At 48.7% G+C, this 18,101-nt stretch overlaps 1 protein-coding gene across 3 annotated transcripts in view; it reads right to left on the reverse strand.

The window, feature by feature from the left end:
- Positions 1-10,197: 10,197 nt before the first annotated feature.
- The window catches only part of LOC126515734 (DNA dC->dU-editing enzyme APOBEC-3-like), a 17,774-nt gene continuing 9,870 nt past the window's right edge, over positions 10,198-18,101 (reverse strand). The window contains exons 5-8 of one of the 3 annotated variants that reach the window (XM_050165609.1): positions 16,175-16,340; positions 14,902-15,160; positions 14,537-14,649; positions 10,262-14,018 (exon numbers count right to left, since the gene is read on the reverse strand). In XM_050165609.1, coding sequence (XP_050021566.1) covers positions 13,953-14,018; positions 14,537-14,649; positions 14,902-15,160; positions 16,175-16,340 — 604 coding nt within the window. In that variant the 3' untranslated portion in view covers positions 10,262-13,952. Of the gene's footprint in view, positions 14,650-14,901; positions 15,161-16,174; positions 16,341-18,101 lie in introns of all 3 variants that reach the window. The other 2 variants (XM_050165610.1, XM_050165607.1) reach the window with 2 other exon arrangements.

Consider the following 18,101-nt stretch of genomic DNA (forward strand, 5'->3'; position numbering starts at 1 on the left):
TTGACCTGAGCATCCATGGATGCCAGTGGGTGTGGGCAGTCAAGAAGGGAGTGTCCCCCTACTTTCTCAGGGTAGCCCTTGTCTTCTGTGTTCCCTTCCCACCCAACCTGAATGACACAGCTAAGGATGACCCCTCATACCTTGTAGGGATTGGACTGTGCTTGAGTCAGCTGCACACAAGCCTGTGGTCCTGGTGAGGGGGCAGTTTGCTAGTTTGCGCAGGTGCCGTATAGGCTGATAACCTTCCTACCTGAGGAGGGACAACTCCCTTGCCAAGGTCACATTGTTCTCTCACACCCTGCCACCTTAGGAACCCGTGTGGCTGAGTCCCAGCAGCCCCTAAGTCTTTTTTAGGAGGCAAGCAGAGTTTGCATGAGCAAGGGTAGGGTGGCTCTCTCCTCGACTCTCATTCCCAAACCAAAGAGCCTGTACCCTGTATCTGTCTGGATTCTTTCCTCAAGCTTCTCAAGTCCCTGGTCTCCCCCTCCTCAATTCTCAGTTGTCCAGGGTTAACTCAGTGCTTCCATTGAGGGCAGTCAACTGTGGTGACCTGCTTCACCTCTATCCTGGGTCCTGAATCTAGAAAATGTTGGGGTGGGCCAGGAAATGGAGTCAGGAAGAGCCCCAACTCCTGGCAGAGAAGGTGGGGATGGGTGACTGAAGTTTTTCTTTGCTGGCCCACAATTCTGGGGACAGCATCTGGTAGATGTCATGTTCTCCATCCCTGGGGCACGAGACTAAATGCCTGTACAACTTGGATCATGAGGCTGGGGGGAAGGGGCAGAAAAGGCGGCTCCCGGGCAGCTGTCTCTTGTCTGTAGCAGCAGGCAGTGTCCTTTTCTCTCATGTGACCCTTTATGAAACCCACCAGCTCTGGGAGATTGTGGCCTGGGCTGGGGATCCTTCAGGGCAGCCATATGACTCTGGACTGCTGTGGTCTGGCTCCCTAGGGAGAATGGCTCCAGGCTTTGAGTGGCTACACAGGTTCCTCTCAGCCTGAAGCTGGACAGTGTCCAAGTGGACAGCGCCCCCCTACACACACTAACCCCCTCCAAGGCCAGTACTTAAGCGAGGAGTCATGGCCACCTGCTTATCTTTCCCTTGACTCCACCCATTTGAATGTAGAGGTTGGGTAGTGCTTTTCCCTCACTGTGGGTTGGGGTGAAGATGTGCCTCAGCTTCTGGTGTGGACACTCGAAGTGCCACATTTGAGCCCGTTTGGGCTTTGTGGTTATCATCTGGTAAGATGGTTAATTCATTGCCAAGTTCCTCCCACCTCCGGCCCACTGGGGGAGGAGCTCAGTGTCTGCGAGGTGGTATAGTTTTTTTTTTCTTAAAGTGGCGGACCACACCCGCCCGCCAGGTCTCAGCACAAGACCACTTTGCACAGAATGAGCTCCTAGCTTTGTTCAGACTACATGAATGTATTGGGAGGGATTGGGACGGGGCATGTGTGCTGGGGAGAGCCAGCAGGTACAAAGTGCGGTTTTATTTTTGTACTGATGGGTAAAAGAGACTATAGCATCTATTTATTTAGATGGTTTGTCTGGTAGACGAGGCAAAGATTATTAGAAATACATTAAAATGATTTAAAAAATTCCTGTGTATCTGATTTTTCTTCTTTCTTTTTTTTTTTTGAACTCCCAGAGATCCGCCTGCCTCTGCCTCCCGAGTGCTGGGATTAAAGGTGTGCACCACCACCGCCCGGCTAAATTTATTTTATTTCTATTTATATGCATTTGTGTATATGTCAGCACATCTGTGTTCAGCAGATGTGGGAAGATTATGGGGGGACCTCTGGAACTAGAATTACTGAGGCTGAGATTATCTTTAACTTTTTTATTATTATTTTTTTTGATGGTGTCATAGCTGTGTGGCACCCTGCTCCCCACCCCCACACTACAGCCTAGGTTGGTCTCCAGGTCTCCTAACTATAGTTTGTGATCTGGGACAAATCATTCAATCTTCTGAACCCTCTAGACAATCAGTGAAATCAGCTGGGGACTGAATTGAGACTAGTGTGTGAGAGGGCAAGGCCTCTGCAGTGTCATCAGAGGCTGGGAGAATATCTTGTTTGAGAACTCTGGGTGTCAGCAGCTTGGGGCTCTGCAGTCACAGTTTGGAGAACCCAAGTCTACCATGAGGCTGACTCGTGCTCACACAGACTCTGCACACCTGATAACCCTAGGCAGGTAGGCGGTGCTCAGAGCGTGGATGGGTGGGTCTGAGTACACCTGTGCTTAGGTTCCTCACTGGTTTGCAGGGTGGAGCTGGATGGGAGCTCGGGAAATCAGACTGATGTAGTTGTCTGGGCAGAAGATAGCAGTGACCACAGTAAGGGAGAACCGACCCAGGAGAGATACTTACGCTGGGGATGTAGGAAGGCGGGAGGATTGTCACACCAGCCTTGATTGAATGTGGGGTGGGGATGTGTGTGAATACACACCAAGTTTGGACACTGGGTAATTGTTTGAGCCCCATCTGCAAGGAGAAAAGAAGTAGGTTTGGGGGTGTCCTGCGTTATCCCCAAAGCTGAGACTGAGATCAGGATGTTCTAGACTGTCTTAGGGGTGACTCAGGAGCAAAGTGAGAGGTTTGAATGGGTAGAAGAAAGGAAAGACACCACTAAGGTGGGCAGCTGGCATCAGTTGTGGAATGAGGCTGAGCTGCACACTGCATTGTGCAGTTCTAAGGAATGGGCGGGAGGGCAGCCCTCACTGAACGGCCCTGCGTGTCTAGTGTCCACCTCCTCAACCACCCACCTGTTGTATTGCACCTGGACTAGAAACTGATAACTGCTGTCACTGACACCTGCAATGGGACCTTCATCCACAGCCGAGATCAGAGGTGATATCAAGAGGGCCACTGGAGATGTGGTGTCTGCTTCTGCTCTGTCTACCTGAACCCCACAGTAAGCCCAAAGAGGTGGCCTATGAAAATCCAGGCAAAGAGGCTAGACCTTCTTGGTAGGGTGGCTACTGGTCCTGGCCCCAAGATGATGGAGGAAGGTCATTGGTTAAAAAAAAAAATAAAGAAACTGCTTGGCTGGCCCTCATAGGTTAAAACATAGGTGGGAGGAGTAAACAGAACAGAATGCTGGGAGGAAGAGGAAGTGAGCTCAGACTCGACAGCTCTGCTCTCTGGAGCAGAGACGCCATGCTCCTCTCTCCCAGGTAGACATGATAGCTCTGCTCTCTGAGGCACTCGCAATGAAACTCCGACCCAGGATATACGTAGGCTAGAATCTTCCTGGTAAGCGCACCTCGTGGTGCTACATAGATTATTAGAAATGGGTTAAGAGATTGAAACTAATGGGCCAAGCAGTGTTTAAATGAATACAGTTTGTGTGTTGTTATTTCAGGGCATAAGCTAGCCAGGCGGCCAGGGTGCTGGGGACGCAGCCCCGCCGCTCCCATTACTACACCAAGGTTGCAGTGAGCAGTATTCATCATCTGTCTCCTTCGCGCTCCCACTGCCAGTGCCTTCATCTGATGGACCAGGGCCCAATTGCCTTACCTTCATCAACCAGACCTTGCCATCCTATACTGTCTTGGTCTCCATGGGATGAGAACAGTCAGACTTCCCAGAGACAACTCCAGGTTCCAGCCAGCTCCTCTCTCCTGGATGTGAAGCAGTAACCTCAGGGCCAGTGGCAGCCTCCAAGTAAGTGCTGTGTTAGTTTGTTTCTCCTGTCGATCCACTGGCAGCTCCTGAGGAGCACCCTGCACTGCTCCCCTGGAACAGGCTTCTGATTCTGTCCCACAGGATGAGCAGATTCTGCAAGTCCAAGACCGGACTTACCTAGCTCCCAGTCTGCCCTTTCCTGGACATGGCAGCGTTCATTGGGCAAGTGTACTGGACCAACTTACAGAGGTGCCTCCTGCACAGACACCCCTCTCTAGGCTGTGTAACTCATTGTCCCCACCGGCCCACTGCCCTGAATGGTGTTGCAAGGGGCAGGGCAGCGGATCTGATGACCGTGCCCACATGGCTGCATCCTCCCCACTAGGAAACTGCAGCTACTGAAAGCTGCAACAAGGGAAAAAGGCTATGGGGAAAATCCGGTGTTTTGTCACCCATAGGTGGCAGCAAGGACTTGGTGATGGACAGTCTGACAAAGTGATAAACAGATGCAAATGACTAGAGCGGTGGTTCTCAACCTTCCTAGTGTTGTGACCCTTTAGTACAGTTCTTCATGTTGTGGTGACCCCCCAACCATAAAGTTATTTTCGTTGCTACTTCATAACTGTAATTGTGCTACTATTATGAATCATAATGTAAATATCTGGTATGTAGGATATCTAATATGTGACCCAAAGGGGTCGCAACCCACAGGTTGAGAAGGGCTGCTCTAAAGAGCCAGGAGTCCCAGGGGAGTCCCAGGGGGACCAACCAGCTATTACACTGCTAAGTGGCCTCATTTGGGATCCACCCTCAGTTTCTGCCTCTGATGGATGGATGGAACCAGTCATCATCCCTAGTATCTTTGAGCCAGCTTTGGGAGGGGGTGTCTATGCTGAGCCCTCACAAAGCCTCCACTGTCGGTCTTGCCTGCTCTGGGGGCTGTGCCCTTGGGCAGATGCTGGGGTGAGGACTGAAGCTGGCCATCACCCATTGTCAACAGATGGAGGGGCAATGGATCTCTCATCCCCCTGTTTCCTGGGAGTCCTCTGTGGTCCTTGTTTTCCTTGCTGGTCTCAAGCTCTAATTTATATACACTTTCAGTCTCAGTGTTGGGGAGGCTGAAGCAGGAGGATTGTGGATTTGAGCCTTGCTTGTATATAGGCTGTATCTATATAGTGAGTCCCTGTTTTAAAGATAAATAAATCAGGCCAGGCTGTGTTGGGTGCACACCTTTAATCCCAGCACTCAACAGTCAGAGGCAGGTGGGTCTCTGTAAGTTTCAGGCCAGCCTGGTCTACAAGAGCTAGTTCCAGGATAGATTCCAAAGCTACAGAGAAACCCTGTCTTGAACTCACCCCCAAAAAATAACAATAAAATAAATAAATAGAAATCTAGGTATGAGTCAGACACGGTTCTACATGCCCTTTAAAAGTCCTTTCCAGCCAGGTGGTGGTGGTGCATGCCTTTAATCCCAGCCAACAGCTGTGGGGCCGGGGCATTGTTAGCTTACGGGGCCTGTATCTCTGGGAGACATTCTCCAGGTCACTGGGTGTGAGGAAGCTTCTTCTGGGATCAATCAGAGGACTGGTGAAGAGGGTGGCACCCAGTGCTGGTTGGTTGTTGCTAACTTGACACAAGCTACAGCCAACTGGAAGGAAGAGACCTCAACTGAGGAAATGTCTCCTCAGATTGGCCTGGGGGCAAACCTCTGAGGCATTTTCTTGGTAATGATTGATGTGAGAGGGCCCAGCCCACTGTGTGGTGCCACCACTAGGCAGGTTGTTCTGGGTTCTGAAGGCATAAGTCACAAAACAATTCCACACCAGTTTGGATTTATGATTAATAAAAGGGTTATTTATTTAAAGAGAAAAACTTACAGATCACCGTCCTAGACAACAGCCCTCTGCATGGGAAAGGAGTCTAGTAGCTGGAAGCAAGGGAGAGAGCAGGGCTACCGCTGCTTTTTAAAGGGAAAGAGACCACGCCCAAGTGGGCTGGTATCTTAAAGGCTATTGGCTAAAGGAGCAGAAGGAGCTCCCGCAGCACCTCCCCCTTTTGTTTAAGTAAGAAAGTTCCAAACTTGATACAAAATAATATACCCTAGGAACAGATATCAAGTATAAGATTAGAATTACAATCAGCATAAACAATATTAAGCAAGGAACATATGCTAAATATTTTAATAAACATTCTATCCTAAGGAGTCTAAGTCTTGTATTGGAAATGGCTTGGCTAGATCATAAGAGGACAGTAACTACGATTATCTAATCTTCAACCCTATCAAAGGCCTGAGAAGGGAGATAATATTACTTGAGCAGGCAGGAAGTACAATCAAGTATCTTCCAAAGCAAGCAATAAATGACAGAAACAATTAGCTAACTGAGCAGTCACCCAAAGTCTCATTTTGCAACAATGAAGCAACCAACTTTGGCTAAGACCTAGAATAACTGACAGACCATTTTCAAAGGCAAGAAATTTTTCAAAACTGTCTTACCCTGTCTTGATAAGATTTGACAGTCGTGTTTATCCATTTCTGGATACCATGTACCTTGTCAGTGGTTGAGGCATGGGCAGTTCTTTGCCCAAAGGCCAGTTTTTGCGAAGAAGAAAACAGGCTCCAAGTGGAGTGTCTTTGGTGCTCAACATTCTCTAGGGAATAGATCAGTGCTGCCAGGAGCAATCATGTCTTAGTCAACAAAACCCTAAGTTATTTAAATGCCATGTTCCACAGATCCTTGAAGTGGTTGAAGATTATCTGTCTATACCGAATATAATCTCTATGTAGCTAAAGAACGTGATTAGTCTAACTATAAGTATGACAAACATAGATGACTATTGATCTTTAATTCTTAATACCTATCTAACTTAAAGACTAAGACAATGCTGGGCGGTGGTGGAGCACGCCTTTAATCCCAGCACTCGGGAGGCGGAGGCAGGCAGATCTCTGTGAGTTTGAGGCCAGCCTGAGCTACAGAGTGAGTTCCAGGACAGGCTCCAGAGCTACAGAGAAACCCTTTTTCAAGGGGGGGGGGGGGGAAAAAAGGAAAGCAGACTAAGCAAGCTATGGAAGCAAACCAGTAAGTAGCACCTCTCCATGGCCTCTGCTTCAGTTCCCGCCTCCAGGTTCCTGCCTTGACTTCCTTTCTTGATGGACTGTGATGGTGTGGAAGTCTTTTTTTCCAAAGCAACCAGTTGAATGAGATAGGCCTTCTGGTTCTCACTCAGGGCCTTGTTGACCTAGGCTAATCCCACTGAGTCCCCTGTACTCTCCTCAGTGCTGGACGTGGAAACTAAGGCTTCAGGCATGTGAGGCAAACTCTTCATCATTGATGATGGTCTTGGTTCTGCCTGGTGTTTTGAGGATTGGGGTATTTTGAAGATTTGAGTGTCTCAAGGGCTGGGGATGTAGTTCAGTTGGGAGAGTGCTTGCCTAGCATGCATGGAGCCCTGGGTTTAAGCCCTAGCACCCATCAAACAGAGCACCATGGAGGCAGAGACAGGTTTTGGAGTTCAAGATCATCTTCAGTGTGTAGTGAGTTTGAAGTTAGTCTAAGCTGCATGAAATCTTGATTAGAGGGAAAGAAAGACTCTCTTAAAAGTGCCCTTCCATGAGGAGGTCCCTGCAGGTTCATACAGGGGGGCCAACTTTCTGACGAGAGGAGAATAAAAACCCAGTATAGATTGACTTCAACTTGAATCAGACTTCAGGGAGTCTAATGCCATTGTCAGCATGTGTGTGTGCATGCATGTGTGCGTGTGGTGTGTATGTGTGTGTATGTGTATAAACATATGTTTCTCAAGACAGGGTGTCTCTGTATAACTGCCGTGGCTGTCTCTGCCTCCTAACAGCTGGGATTAAAGGTGTGTGTCACCATCACCCAGGTCATTGTCGACATATTTAAAACACAGTCCAGTTTGGGCAAAGTTTCCAGGCAACGGTCAGTCCAGTCAGTCCAATTCCAGGTGCACAATAAAGTGAAGGTGTGACCACATAGAGACTCTTTTACAAAGTGCGTGTGACTGTGAGGGTGGGCTCTGTAGCTCCAAGGCCCAGAATAACCCAACAGAGAGGTCAGCAGGCTGGAAAGTAGTGTGATAGTGTGGTATCTCCCTTAAGGGTGAGTAACGGTTTAGGGAGGAAAGAGTCTGGAATAGTCATTCTGGGATCCTTAGGTGAGGCCTGCCTCCATAGCAGAGGTGAGTGATATCGGCCTCCACAGACAGTAAAGAGCTACACTCCCAGCCTTCTGAGTGATACACAGGTCTTTTATCTCCATTGAGAAAAGCGCCTGTGTATTTACCATTCTTGGTTTTCCTCCTGCTCCTCTGTGAGTACAAGGATCTCTGTGCCCCCCAACACATGAGGCCAGTCAGTGGTGGTGCACACCTTTAATCCCAGCACTCAGGAGGCAGAGGCAGGTGACTCTCTGAGTTCGAGGCCAGCCTGGTTCACAGTTCCAGGACAGCCAGGGCTACGCAGAGAAACCCTGTCTCGAAAAACAAAAACAAAGTGTCCATCTGAAGTCTGGGATTCAGGAGCCGGTTGCCCACGCTCTACCACCGCTCCAGTTCTTCCTCATCAGCTGTGGTACCCAGAAATGAGGACTCCCAGCGCTTCTGGGTCTCTCAGAGGCCAAAGAGCCCCACCTGGCATCCGAGGAGCCCTCAGCCTTGGTAGGAAGTGAGACACATTGACGTTAGAATCAGCAGCAGAAGCATTTCGCAGGTACGAGTTTCATTCTGAGTTGAAGGCAGCTGTAGGTGGCCCTGGTGCAGTCTGCTTGCCACACAGTGTTGGTTTAAAAACATACACCGCCCATGGTGTCAGAGATCTGATAGGGTCAAGGCCGACCCCATGGTGCTGCTTGACTGTGGTGAGGGCTGGTGACTGATCTGTCCACGGTCACCTTTTCCTGATTGATTCTGGGGAGGGGGAGGGGTGGTACCTCAGGTCTCCCCATGTGTTGTTTGGTTTTCAGGTACTCTTTATATATTGTGCGAAACGGCCCCCTTGCGTTATGCGTGCATGTCTTTTCTTCCAGGCTTGCTGCCTCCCTGCTTTATCCCCCTGGCTCTGAGAATGATCTCTAGTAGGCATAGTTGTGGTTTAATGAGTAAGTTTATTTAGTAAACCTCAAGCCAAAGTAAAAGAATAAACAACAATAACAAAGCATCATTAAATGGGGCTTAAAACATCCAGCAAAAACCAACTGGGAAAGCTCATTAAGGCAGCCAGCTGTGTTTCCACCCTAGCATCCTGAGCAGAGCACAGTGCTCCTCGGGTAAGACTTCCAAATCAAAGAACAAAGACAACGTCATTCAGTAAGGTGCTCACGTCACCCAGCAGAAAGCCCTGGGAAAGTAGAGGCAGTCAGCTGGAGTTCCCCGTTGCTTCCATGGATGGACCCCAGCTTCTTTTCTATCCTGGGACATGGCTGATCTTCTAGCTGCTCTTTTTTGTTTGTTTTTGTTTTTGAGACAGGGTCTCCCAGTGTAGCCTTGGCTGTCCTGGAACTCGCTCTGTGGTCCAGGCTGGCCGCAAACCACCTGCCTCTGCCTCCTGAGTGCTGGGATTAAAGCCGTGTGCCTCCACCATAGCTCTTTTAGCTGTTTTTAGGATGCTGTTTTTTACTCTTGGGTTGTTTTGTGGGTCTCTCCTCCCTCTCACAGTTATGTGGCCAGCCCATCCCTAGACAAGGGGTCTTAGGGAACACATGGTGTAAACGTGCTTGCGTCTGAAGTAGGTGGAGGGGAGCAACCCCACCTTCAGAACCAGACTCTCACTGAGTTTAAACAACATACGACAATTTGCCAATACAATGTTCATTACACCCACACAAATGGCTTAGATCTCATCTAACCAAATAGGTCTAACGTCTGTCTGTCTGTCTTTCTGCCTGTCTGTCTCTGAAATCTAAATGCTCTCCCAGTAGATGTTTCTTTCCACTGGCAGGCTGAGCCACGCAGACACTCTTAGCTCTGGGGGAAACAAAGGTCTTGAGAAAGGGGAGAGGGCTACATGATTAAACCAAGCATTGTCCACCTTGAGCTACCAACATTACCACTCCAGCCCAAGCTGGGATTTCAGATAGTTTTTCCTTCATGTATTTGGCTTCTATTTAATTTAAAATATATATGTGTGTGTGTGTGTGTGTGTGTGTGTGCACATGACTGTAGGTTCTCATGGAGGCCAGAGGAGTCAGAGATGGTTGTGAGCTATCAGGTATGGGTGCTAGGAAATGGCCTTGTATCCTTTACAGAAGCAGCACACTTGGTCTGAGCCATCCCTCTACCCCTACTGGCTACTAATCTTCCTTCCTTCCTTCCTTCCTTCCTTCCTTCCTTCCTTCCTTCCTTCCTTCCTTCCTTTATTGGTTTTTTTGAGAAAAGTTTTCTCCATGGCATGCTCCTGGCTGTCCTGGAACTTGTTCTGTAGACCAGGCTGACCTTGAACTCACAGAGATCCACCTGTCTCTGCCTCCCAAGTACTGGGATGTGATTGATATTTTGTTTGTGTTTTAACAAATAAAGCTTGCCTGAAGCTAAACCATATGGGCCGGGCAGTGGTGGCACACACCTTTAATCCCAGCACTTGGAAGGCAGAGACAGGTGGATCTCTGTGAGTTCGAGGCCAGCCTGGTCTACAGAGCGAGTTCCAGGACAGGCTCTGAAACCATAGAGCAACCCTATCTCGAAAAACAAAACAAAAACTATATATAAAATATATTTTATTGTTTAATTGTTCCTTTACATCATGACATTAAGTGTCTTTTAAACCTGTCGAATGCCTTAACTCCCACCGTGTTCGTATTGCTACTCTGGATTTGATGAGCTGTCAGCAGACAAAGGCATTGCGCATTGAACGCCTGACAACCTGAGTTCACTGGGCCCAGGGGCTGAGAGCAGAAGGGAGAACCAACCCCACAAAAGTTGACCCCAGGGATGGGGAGTAGAGAGATGGCTCAGCAATTAAGAGCATTTGCTGATACCACTTTTGGGCGTATACTCTAAGGATGCTCAATCATACCACAAGGACACTTGCTCAGCTATGTTCATAACAGTATTATTTCTAATAACCAGAACCTGGAAACAACCTAGATGCCCCTCAACCAAAGAATGGATGAGGAAAATGTGGTACATTTACACAACAAAGTACTACTCAGCGGTAAAAAACAATGTCATCTTGAAATTTGCAAACAAATGGACAGAACTAGAACAAGCCATCCTGAGTGAGGTGACCCACACCCAGAAAGACAAATATAGTACGAACTCACTCATAAATAGATACAAAGCAAAGGATAGCAAGCCTACAGCACACAACATCAGAGAACCCAGACCGCAAAGAGGACCCTAAGAGAGACAAACATGGACCCATTTCGGAAGGAGCAAAGGACAGGATCTCCTGAGGACCCAGGCTCCATTCCCAGCACCCACAGAGTGGCTCTCACCCATCTGCAAATTCAACCCCAGGGGATCTAAATCTTTCCTCTGGCCTCTGTGTGCATGGGACACATGTTGCACAGCCACATATGCAGGCAAAACACCCAGACACATAAGATAAAATAACAAGGGAAAAAAAGATTTGGGGTACCTTACAAATGAGCTAAATGCATTCTGAAATGAACTGGCTGTAAGTCTTTGAGGATCAGGATGAAATGTTCTAGTGACATGTTTAGCTGTTAAACTGGCAAGAACACCTTTAAAAGATGATTATCACTGTCAGCCTGACTGGATTTGGAATCACATAGATAACACCTTCGACTTTGCCTTTAACAGTGTTTCCAAAGAGCTCCATGTCATTTTCCTTGTGAGGTTTGTGTGTGTGCGTGTGGGGTGTGTGTGTGTGTGTGTGTGTGTGTGTGTGTGTGTAGGAGAGTATACATGTCCATGTAGAGGACGGCCAGAGGTCAATGTTAGTTGACTTCCTTTATTGTATTTCTATTTATTTATTTAGTTAGTTAGTTTGTTTGTTTTTGAGACAGGCTGGCCTGGACTCCCTATGTAGACAAGACCGACCTGGAACTCCAGAGATGAGCCTAACTCTGTAGGTAGGAAGCTGGGACTGCAGACATGGACCCTGATGCCTGGCCACTAATTGATGAGAAAGAATCTTTCACCAAACCCAGGCAGGGTCCAGGGCTCACCATTTTAGCTAACTTGACTGGCCAGCGAGCTCTGGGGAATACTCCTATCCCTAAACTCCCCAATCCCAACAGCACTGGGGTTCTCGGCAGGTAACGTCACACCTAGGATCCAAACTCAGGTCCCCTTGGAGCACAGCAAGCACCTTACCTGCTGACCATCTCCCAGATCCCCAGAAAGGTTTAAGAGGACTCACCCTGATGTGGGTGACACCTTCCCAGGGGTTGGGGCCCTGGACAGAGTAAGAGGGAAATAGAAAGCCAGGGAAATGCCAGCATTCACTTCTGTTTCCTGGCTACAGACACATCTTACATCTTCCTAAGTTATCCAGGCTGGCCTTGAACTTGACTGAGATCCTTCAGGATATTTAACCTCTGCAGTACATAGAATTGCTGGGGGACAGTCCCAAGTCTCACTTCACCTGTTTATTTAGGCACATAATAGAGATTTGGGAGGGACAGAGCTCATTGAAAGCACAAAACAATCTAAATATTCCACGCTCTGTAGGGAATTTGCCCACAGACTTTTTGTTCTATGTATATATACATATATGTATATATGTCTAGTTTATGTATACATATGTATATACATGGGGGTGGGGTGCCCACAGAGTCCAGGGAAAGGCATCAGATACCTTGGAGCTGGAGTCAGAGCTGGGTTAGAGGCTGGAGGTGGATGCTGGGGTCTTGAACTCTGATCTTCAAGAGCAGCAAGCCTGTGTGCCTGTGGGCCATCTCTCCAGCTCCCTGCTCTCATCAGTCCCACTCTGATTGGTGAGCAGCCTTGTGGTCCACCTTCTTAGAGAGGAACTCAGTGTTTGGCTGGGGGGCTTCACCCCAGCTTCTGGCATAAGCCCCTCCCCTAGGAGTTGCCTCAGACCTAACTCCACCTCTGAGAAAGCCTGCCAAATGGTGACCCCTCCCCAGGGAAGGTCAGGACCACTACCTCAGGATATTTAAACTACCCCCCAGAGAATGAACATATGGTCTCCGGGTTTTGCCTGGTCTCCCTTTCTCTCTCTTTCCCTCTCCATGTTTTTCCCAGGGCCACCTGGGAGTATTGCATTAAACATGGGCATCTTTTATTTGGTCTGATTTGGTTTGATTGGAATTATTTGTGTCGGCAAGGCCGAGAGGTTCGGCTTAAGACAAAGTACCTAACATTCAGGAATTTGGATTTGTTCTAGCCAGGTAGTGGTACCTTTAATCCCAGCACCCAGGGGGCTTAAACTGTCTCTCTCTTTTTAAATTTATTTATTAAGTATACAGTGTTCTGCCTGCATGTAGGTGTTCATGCCAGAAGAAGGCACCAGATCCCATTATAGATTGTTGTGAACCACCATGTGGTTGCTGGGAATTGAACTCAGGACCTTTGAAAGAGCAGCCAGTGCTCTTAACCTCTGAGCCATCTCTCCAGCCCCTTAAATTGTGTCTCAAAACAGACAGACAAACAAACAAAAACTCAACTGTTTCTTCTCTTGATTGTTTTTTTATTTTTAAAAAATTTTTTTAAGACAGGATTTCACTGTGTATCCCAGGCTGACCTCAAACTTGTGGCAATCCTCCAGCCTCAGCCTCTCAAGTGTTGATTACAGATATGACCCATCATGGCCAACTTAATTTTTCTTTCTTTTTCTTATTATTTATTTATTTATTTATTTATTTATCTTTTTTGAGACAGGGTTTCCCTGTGTATAAGTTCCTAGCTGTTCTGGAGCTTGCTATGTAGACCAGGCTGCCCTCCAACTTTCAGAGATCCTCCTGCCTTTGCCTCCCAGTTACTGGGATTAAGGGTGTGAGCCACCATGCCCAGTCCAACTTAAAATTTTCAATTACAAAATTAAGTACCTATCAATGAAAACTGAAAATAAAATGATAAGAAAGGAAGGAAAGGTCTGGGATGGTGGCGCAATCCCCAGAATGGTGGAGCATGCCTTAATCCTAGTACTCAGAAGGCAGAGGCAGGTGGATCTCCATGAGTTTCAGACAGGCCTGGTTTAGTAGCGAGTTCCAGAGTAGCAAACTACACAGTGAGACCCTGTTTCAAAAACCAAACCAAACCAAACCAAACCAAAACAAAACAAAACAAAAAACCAAAAACAGGAAGAGAACAAAGTCTTCTGGATCTGGTGTTGGGATGGAAGCCAAAAGACACGCTAGAGACTGTCTTGAATCTCTTTTTGCCATTCAGGACAATGGGGGTCCAAGCTGTAGATTTCCAAGGTCATTCATCAAGTCTTGCAGACCCCAGGACTGTTGAGAGATAAATTAGGTTGTGCGAATGGGCATGAAAAAGGGAGCAGAGCGGTGGTGGCGCACGCCTTTAATCCCAGCACTTGGGAGGCAGAGGCAGGCGGATCTCTGTGAGTTCGAGACCAGCCTGGTCTACAAGAGCTAGTGCCAGGACAGGCTCCAAAGCTACAGAGAAACCCTGTCTCGAAAAACAAAAACAAAAAAGGGAGCAGGGGTGTTTACGGAAAGAACAGGGACAAAGAGGTGAGAAGAGCGCCTGAGGGAGGCAGAGAAGCCAAGGACTGGGAGGCCCAGGTGGGAGAGAACAAAAGACATCTAGAGAAGAGGATGTGGGGGGCGGGGTATGGATAGTAGGGGCTCCAAAGCCTAGGTAAAGGAAAGAAAACCTGCAGTAGGCAGGGTGGCAGGAAGGCGAGTACTGAAGGGGGTGGAGCCTAAAGCGGGAGGCGGCGTCTACAGTAGGAGGGGCCTGATGTAAGAGGGCGGAGTCTGTAGCAAGGCGGCTCTGGGGATCTCACCTCCTTGATCCTCCAGAGCCGTCTCTGTATGCACCTGCTGTTTTTCTCCAGTTCCTTCCATGGCCTGAACGGCCCTTGGGGGTTTACAAAGTTTATCCAGCAGTCAGTAAATTCTGAGATGGAAAAGAGGGTAGCCAGTGAGGCGCTAGGCTTCCAGAGACCTTCCTCCATCCTCCTCCCACCTTCCCCTCCCAGGGTATTACTCTCTCCATAGAATCCGCCCTTCTGGGTGGAGGCAAATCTTTGGCCTCAGCAGAGCCAGCACCCTTCCTTCCTGCCCAGCGTCTCCCCCATCCTCCTGGGTATGACTAGTCCTCTTGGAGCTGGGAAACCTTTGCCCACTGGTGGCTGTGGTCCCTTCTTACGTGGAAGGTCCATGGCGTCCACCTGGATTCCTGATCGCCACAGAGAACACAACCCCTCCTGGTACTTCCTCAGCCAGTGGAAGTAGAGACGGGAGGCATAGATGCGCAGGACTAGGCCCGGGTGATCCCTTTTGAATGCAGCCAGTTCCTGGGCACAGTTCGGGCAGGGGCTCCATGTGAGGTAGCAGGTGATCCGCTCTTGACCCAGCTTCAAGGAACGCATCTCATCAATGAAGAGGATTTCTGCGTGTTTACCTTTCTGAGGGGAGTCCAGGCAGAGAGAAGGAAGAGTTGGAAGGCAGAAAGAATCCGGACATCATGGCTGGGGGCAAGCTTGGAGATCAGGGGTTCTTTCTTGTTAATATCCTAATGTCTTGCCTAGTGCGAGGAGAGCACGCACCCACTAACTCCACATTCCCAAAGCATCACAGCCTTTTCTAAACTTGACACGGATCTCAGAGGTGCCCAGAGAGAAGGGGTCAGCGAACAGTTGGTACTTTCAAGTTATGGTCCCCCAGTGCTGTGACCTCACTTCAGGATACTGACTGGAGAGGTTTTCTTTTCTTCTTTTGATTTTTTTTTTTTTTTTTAAAGACAGGGTCTCTCTGTAAAGCCCTAACTATCTTGAAACACACACTATATAGATAGAGCGGGGCTGGCCTTCAACTCACAGAGATCCACCCATCTCTGCCTCCAAGCACTGGAATTAATGATGTGGGCCACTATGCAGGGCAAGAGCTTTTCAAAGATGTTTTAATAAGGACTCAGGCTGGGAGACAGCAGTGAAGAGGTCTCTGTGTGTTTCTTCAATGCAGTAAAAAGGCTAAGCTGGGAGGGTGCTCAAACACTGAGTGAGGGCACCTTGAAGGGCAGAAGCGTGAGCTATGCAAGGTTACAGCCTCGCAAGATCCAGGGCCAGCAAGAAAGACTGAGCCCGGAGCTGGAGAGATGGCTCAGTAGTTAAAAGCACTGCTTGCTCTTCCAAAGGTCCTGAGTTCAATTCCCAGCAACCACATGGTGACTCACAACCATCTATAATAAGATCCGGTGCCCTCTTCTGGCTTGCCAGACATATATGCAGACAGAATACTGAGAATACTGTATACATAATTAATAAATAAATCTTAAAAAAAAAAGAAATAAAGACTGAGCCCCAGTGTGTGCAAAACAAAAAGAGGGAAGTGAAAGCTAGGACCCTCAAGTGTGCATGATGTATTGGAGAGGGGAAGTCCCTGGCTGCCTCTCCATCTGGCTCTGAGAACCCATGTGGCACCTTGTTTTGCAGGCAGCCTTTGAGTGGCCCTTGGCCACTGTACTGCTCCAGCTGGTAGCATAGATAGGTCTTCCTTCGGTAGTAGTGGTGCTGGACTGGTTGGACCCGGTGCCTGTTGTTAAATTGTAAGTAGAATGTGTCTTCTCTCAGCAGACTCTCTGGGCTTCTAGACGAGAAACAAACAAGGCAAGGTGTGAAAATGTGAGCTCTGGGCTCAGCCAACTCAAGCCAACCCTGGCCAAGGAGGGGAAAGGTGCACTGGGGAGTTCCCCCTCTCACCCTGTCCACTGCCCCACACTGCCCGTGGATGCCAGTTAGGAACAACGGTCATGCCGAACCATTTCAGAAAATGCTTTACATGTATTTATCTATTTTTAATTCTGGCTGTGTGCATGTGTGCCATTATGCACGAATAAATGTCATAGCACGTGTAGCGGTCAGAGGTTAGCTTGCAGGAACTGGTCCCCTCCTAGCGTGTGGCTCATCGGGGTGGCAGCACAAACCACTCAGACATCTTGCCAGCCCGAGACATCGTTTTGTTTTGTTTTTGAGACAGGGTTTCTCTATGTAGCCTTGGCTATCCTGAAACTTGCCCTACAGACCAGGCTGACCTCAGACTCAGAGATCTGCTTACCCCTGCTGGAATTAAAGGTATGTGCTACCACTGCCTGGCCTGAGACATTTTTTGACTCAAGGTCTGGCTCTTACTGGCCATAAGTCCAAACTTGAGTTGACGTGGCTACGTGACGTCACTGCCTGACTGCCAATGTAGAACCTCCCCCGACAGAAGAGGCCCCACACTTCTTCCTACTGCCCTGCCTGATGATCTAATGACTTATCCGCCTCTGCTTTTGATGTCTGCATCATCAGTCTGTCACCTCCATCCCCACCTGCCTGGTTCTCCAGGAGAAAGTAACCCCATGTTCTCAGGGGGACCACATGCCTCGTGTGTGCAAAACTGCAAATACAGGTTAACGGATAACAGGTTTTTGCCCCTCTGCTTTGCCCCCTGCCTGGACTAAGGTTAAGTTCATTGTGCAAGATCAATGAAACCTTTCTTTGGTTTAAAAAGGATTTTAAGCTGGACAGTGGCGGCACATGCCTTTAATCCCCAGCACTTGGGAGGCAGAGGCAGGCGGATCTCTGTGAGTTTGAGGCCAGCCTGGTCTACAGAGCTAGTTCCAGGACAGCCAGGACTACTACACAGTGAAATCCTGCCTCAGAAAAACAAAAACAACAAAAAGATTTTAGTTTTCATCTTAGTTATGTGGGGGCGGGGTGGGGTGGGGGGTGCACATGTGTGCAGGTGCCCACAGAGGTCAGAAGAGTGTCACAGTCCTGAAACTGGGCTTAACGGCAATTATGAGCGACCTGGTGTGAGCGCCTCTGCAAGAGCAGTTGGCACTCTTAACCAGAGCGCTCTCGCCCGTGCCCCAAGCTTTGCTTATCTCGGCCAGATCTTGCTGGAAGGTAACATTCTGTGGCCCTCAGGCCCATGTGAAATCAAGTCCCTCGCTTCCCCAAGTGTGGGTTGCGGGCATGGGCACAGGCACGCTCCAGCACACAGATAACGTCCAGGCGGCGATCCAACTAGCAACACACTGGAACGCTGAGGATTAGCAGCACATCAACAGCCAGGCGGAACTATCCTTCAGCGTAGTCCACAGCCGAAGCTTATGAACCTAAACCAAGGATAAAGGGGCCAAAAGGGCAGCCGGAACCCAGGGGAGGATGGGTGCTCTCTGATGGGGTCTTACAACATCCGAAGTGCTTTTTCCTCAAAATGACCCAAAACCTACTTATGCCCATCCATGCCTGTGCCCACCATGTTTTTTTGAGATGGGGTTTCTCTGTGTAGCTTTAGTTCTTACAAGACAGTTCTTACAAGAAGTACAAAGGAAGCCGGGGGGGGGGGGGGGGGGGGGGG

This window comes from Alexandromys fortis, unplaced genomic scaffold (genome assembly GCF_014885135.2).
Source record: "Alexandromys fortis isolate MF-2015 unplaced genomic scaffold, M_Fortis_MF-2015_v1.1 scaffold_157, whole genome shotgun sequence".
In the NCBI taxonomy this organism is placed as follows: Eukaryota; Metazoa; Chordata; class Mammalia; order Rodentia; family Cricetidae; genus Alexandromys; species Alexandromys fortis.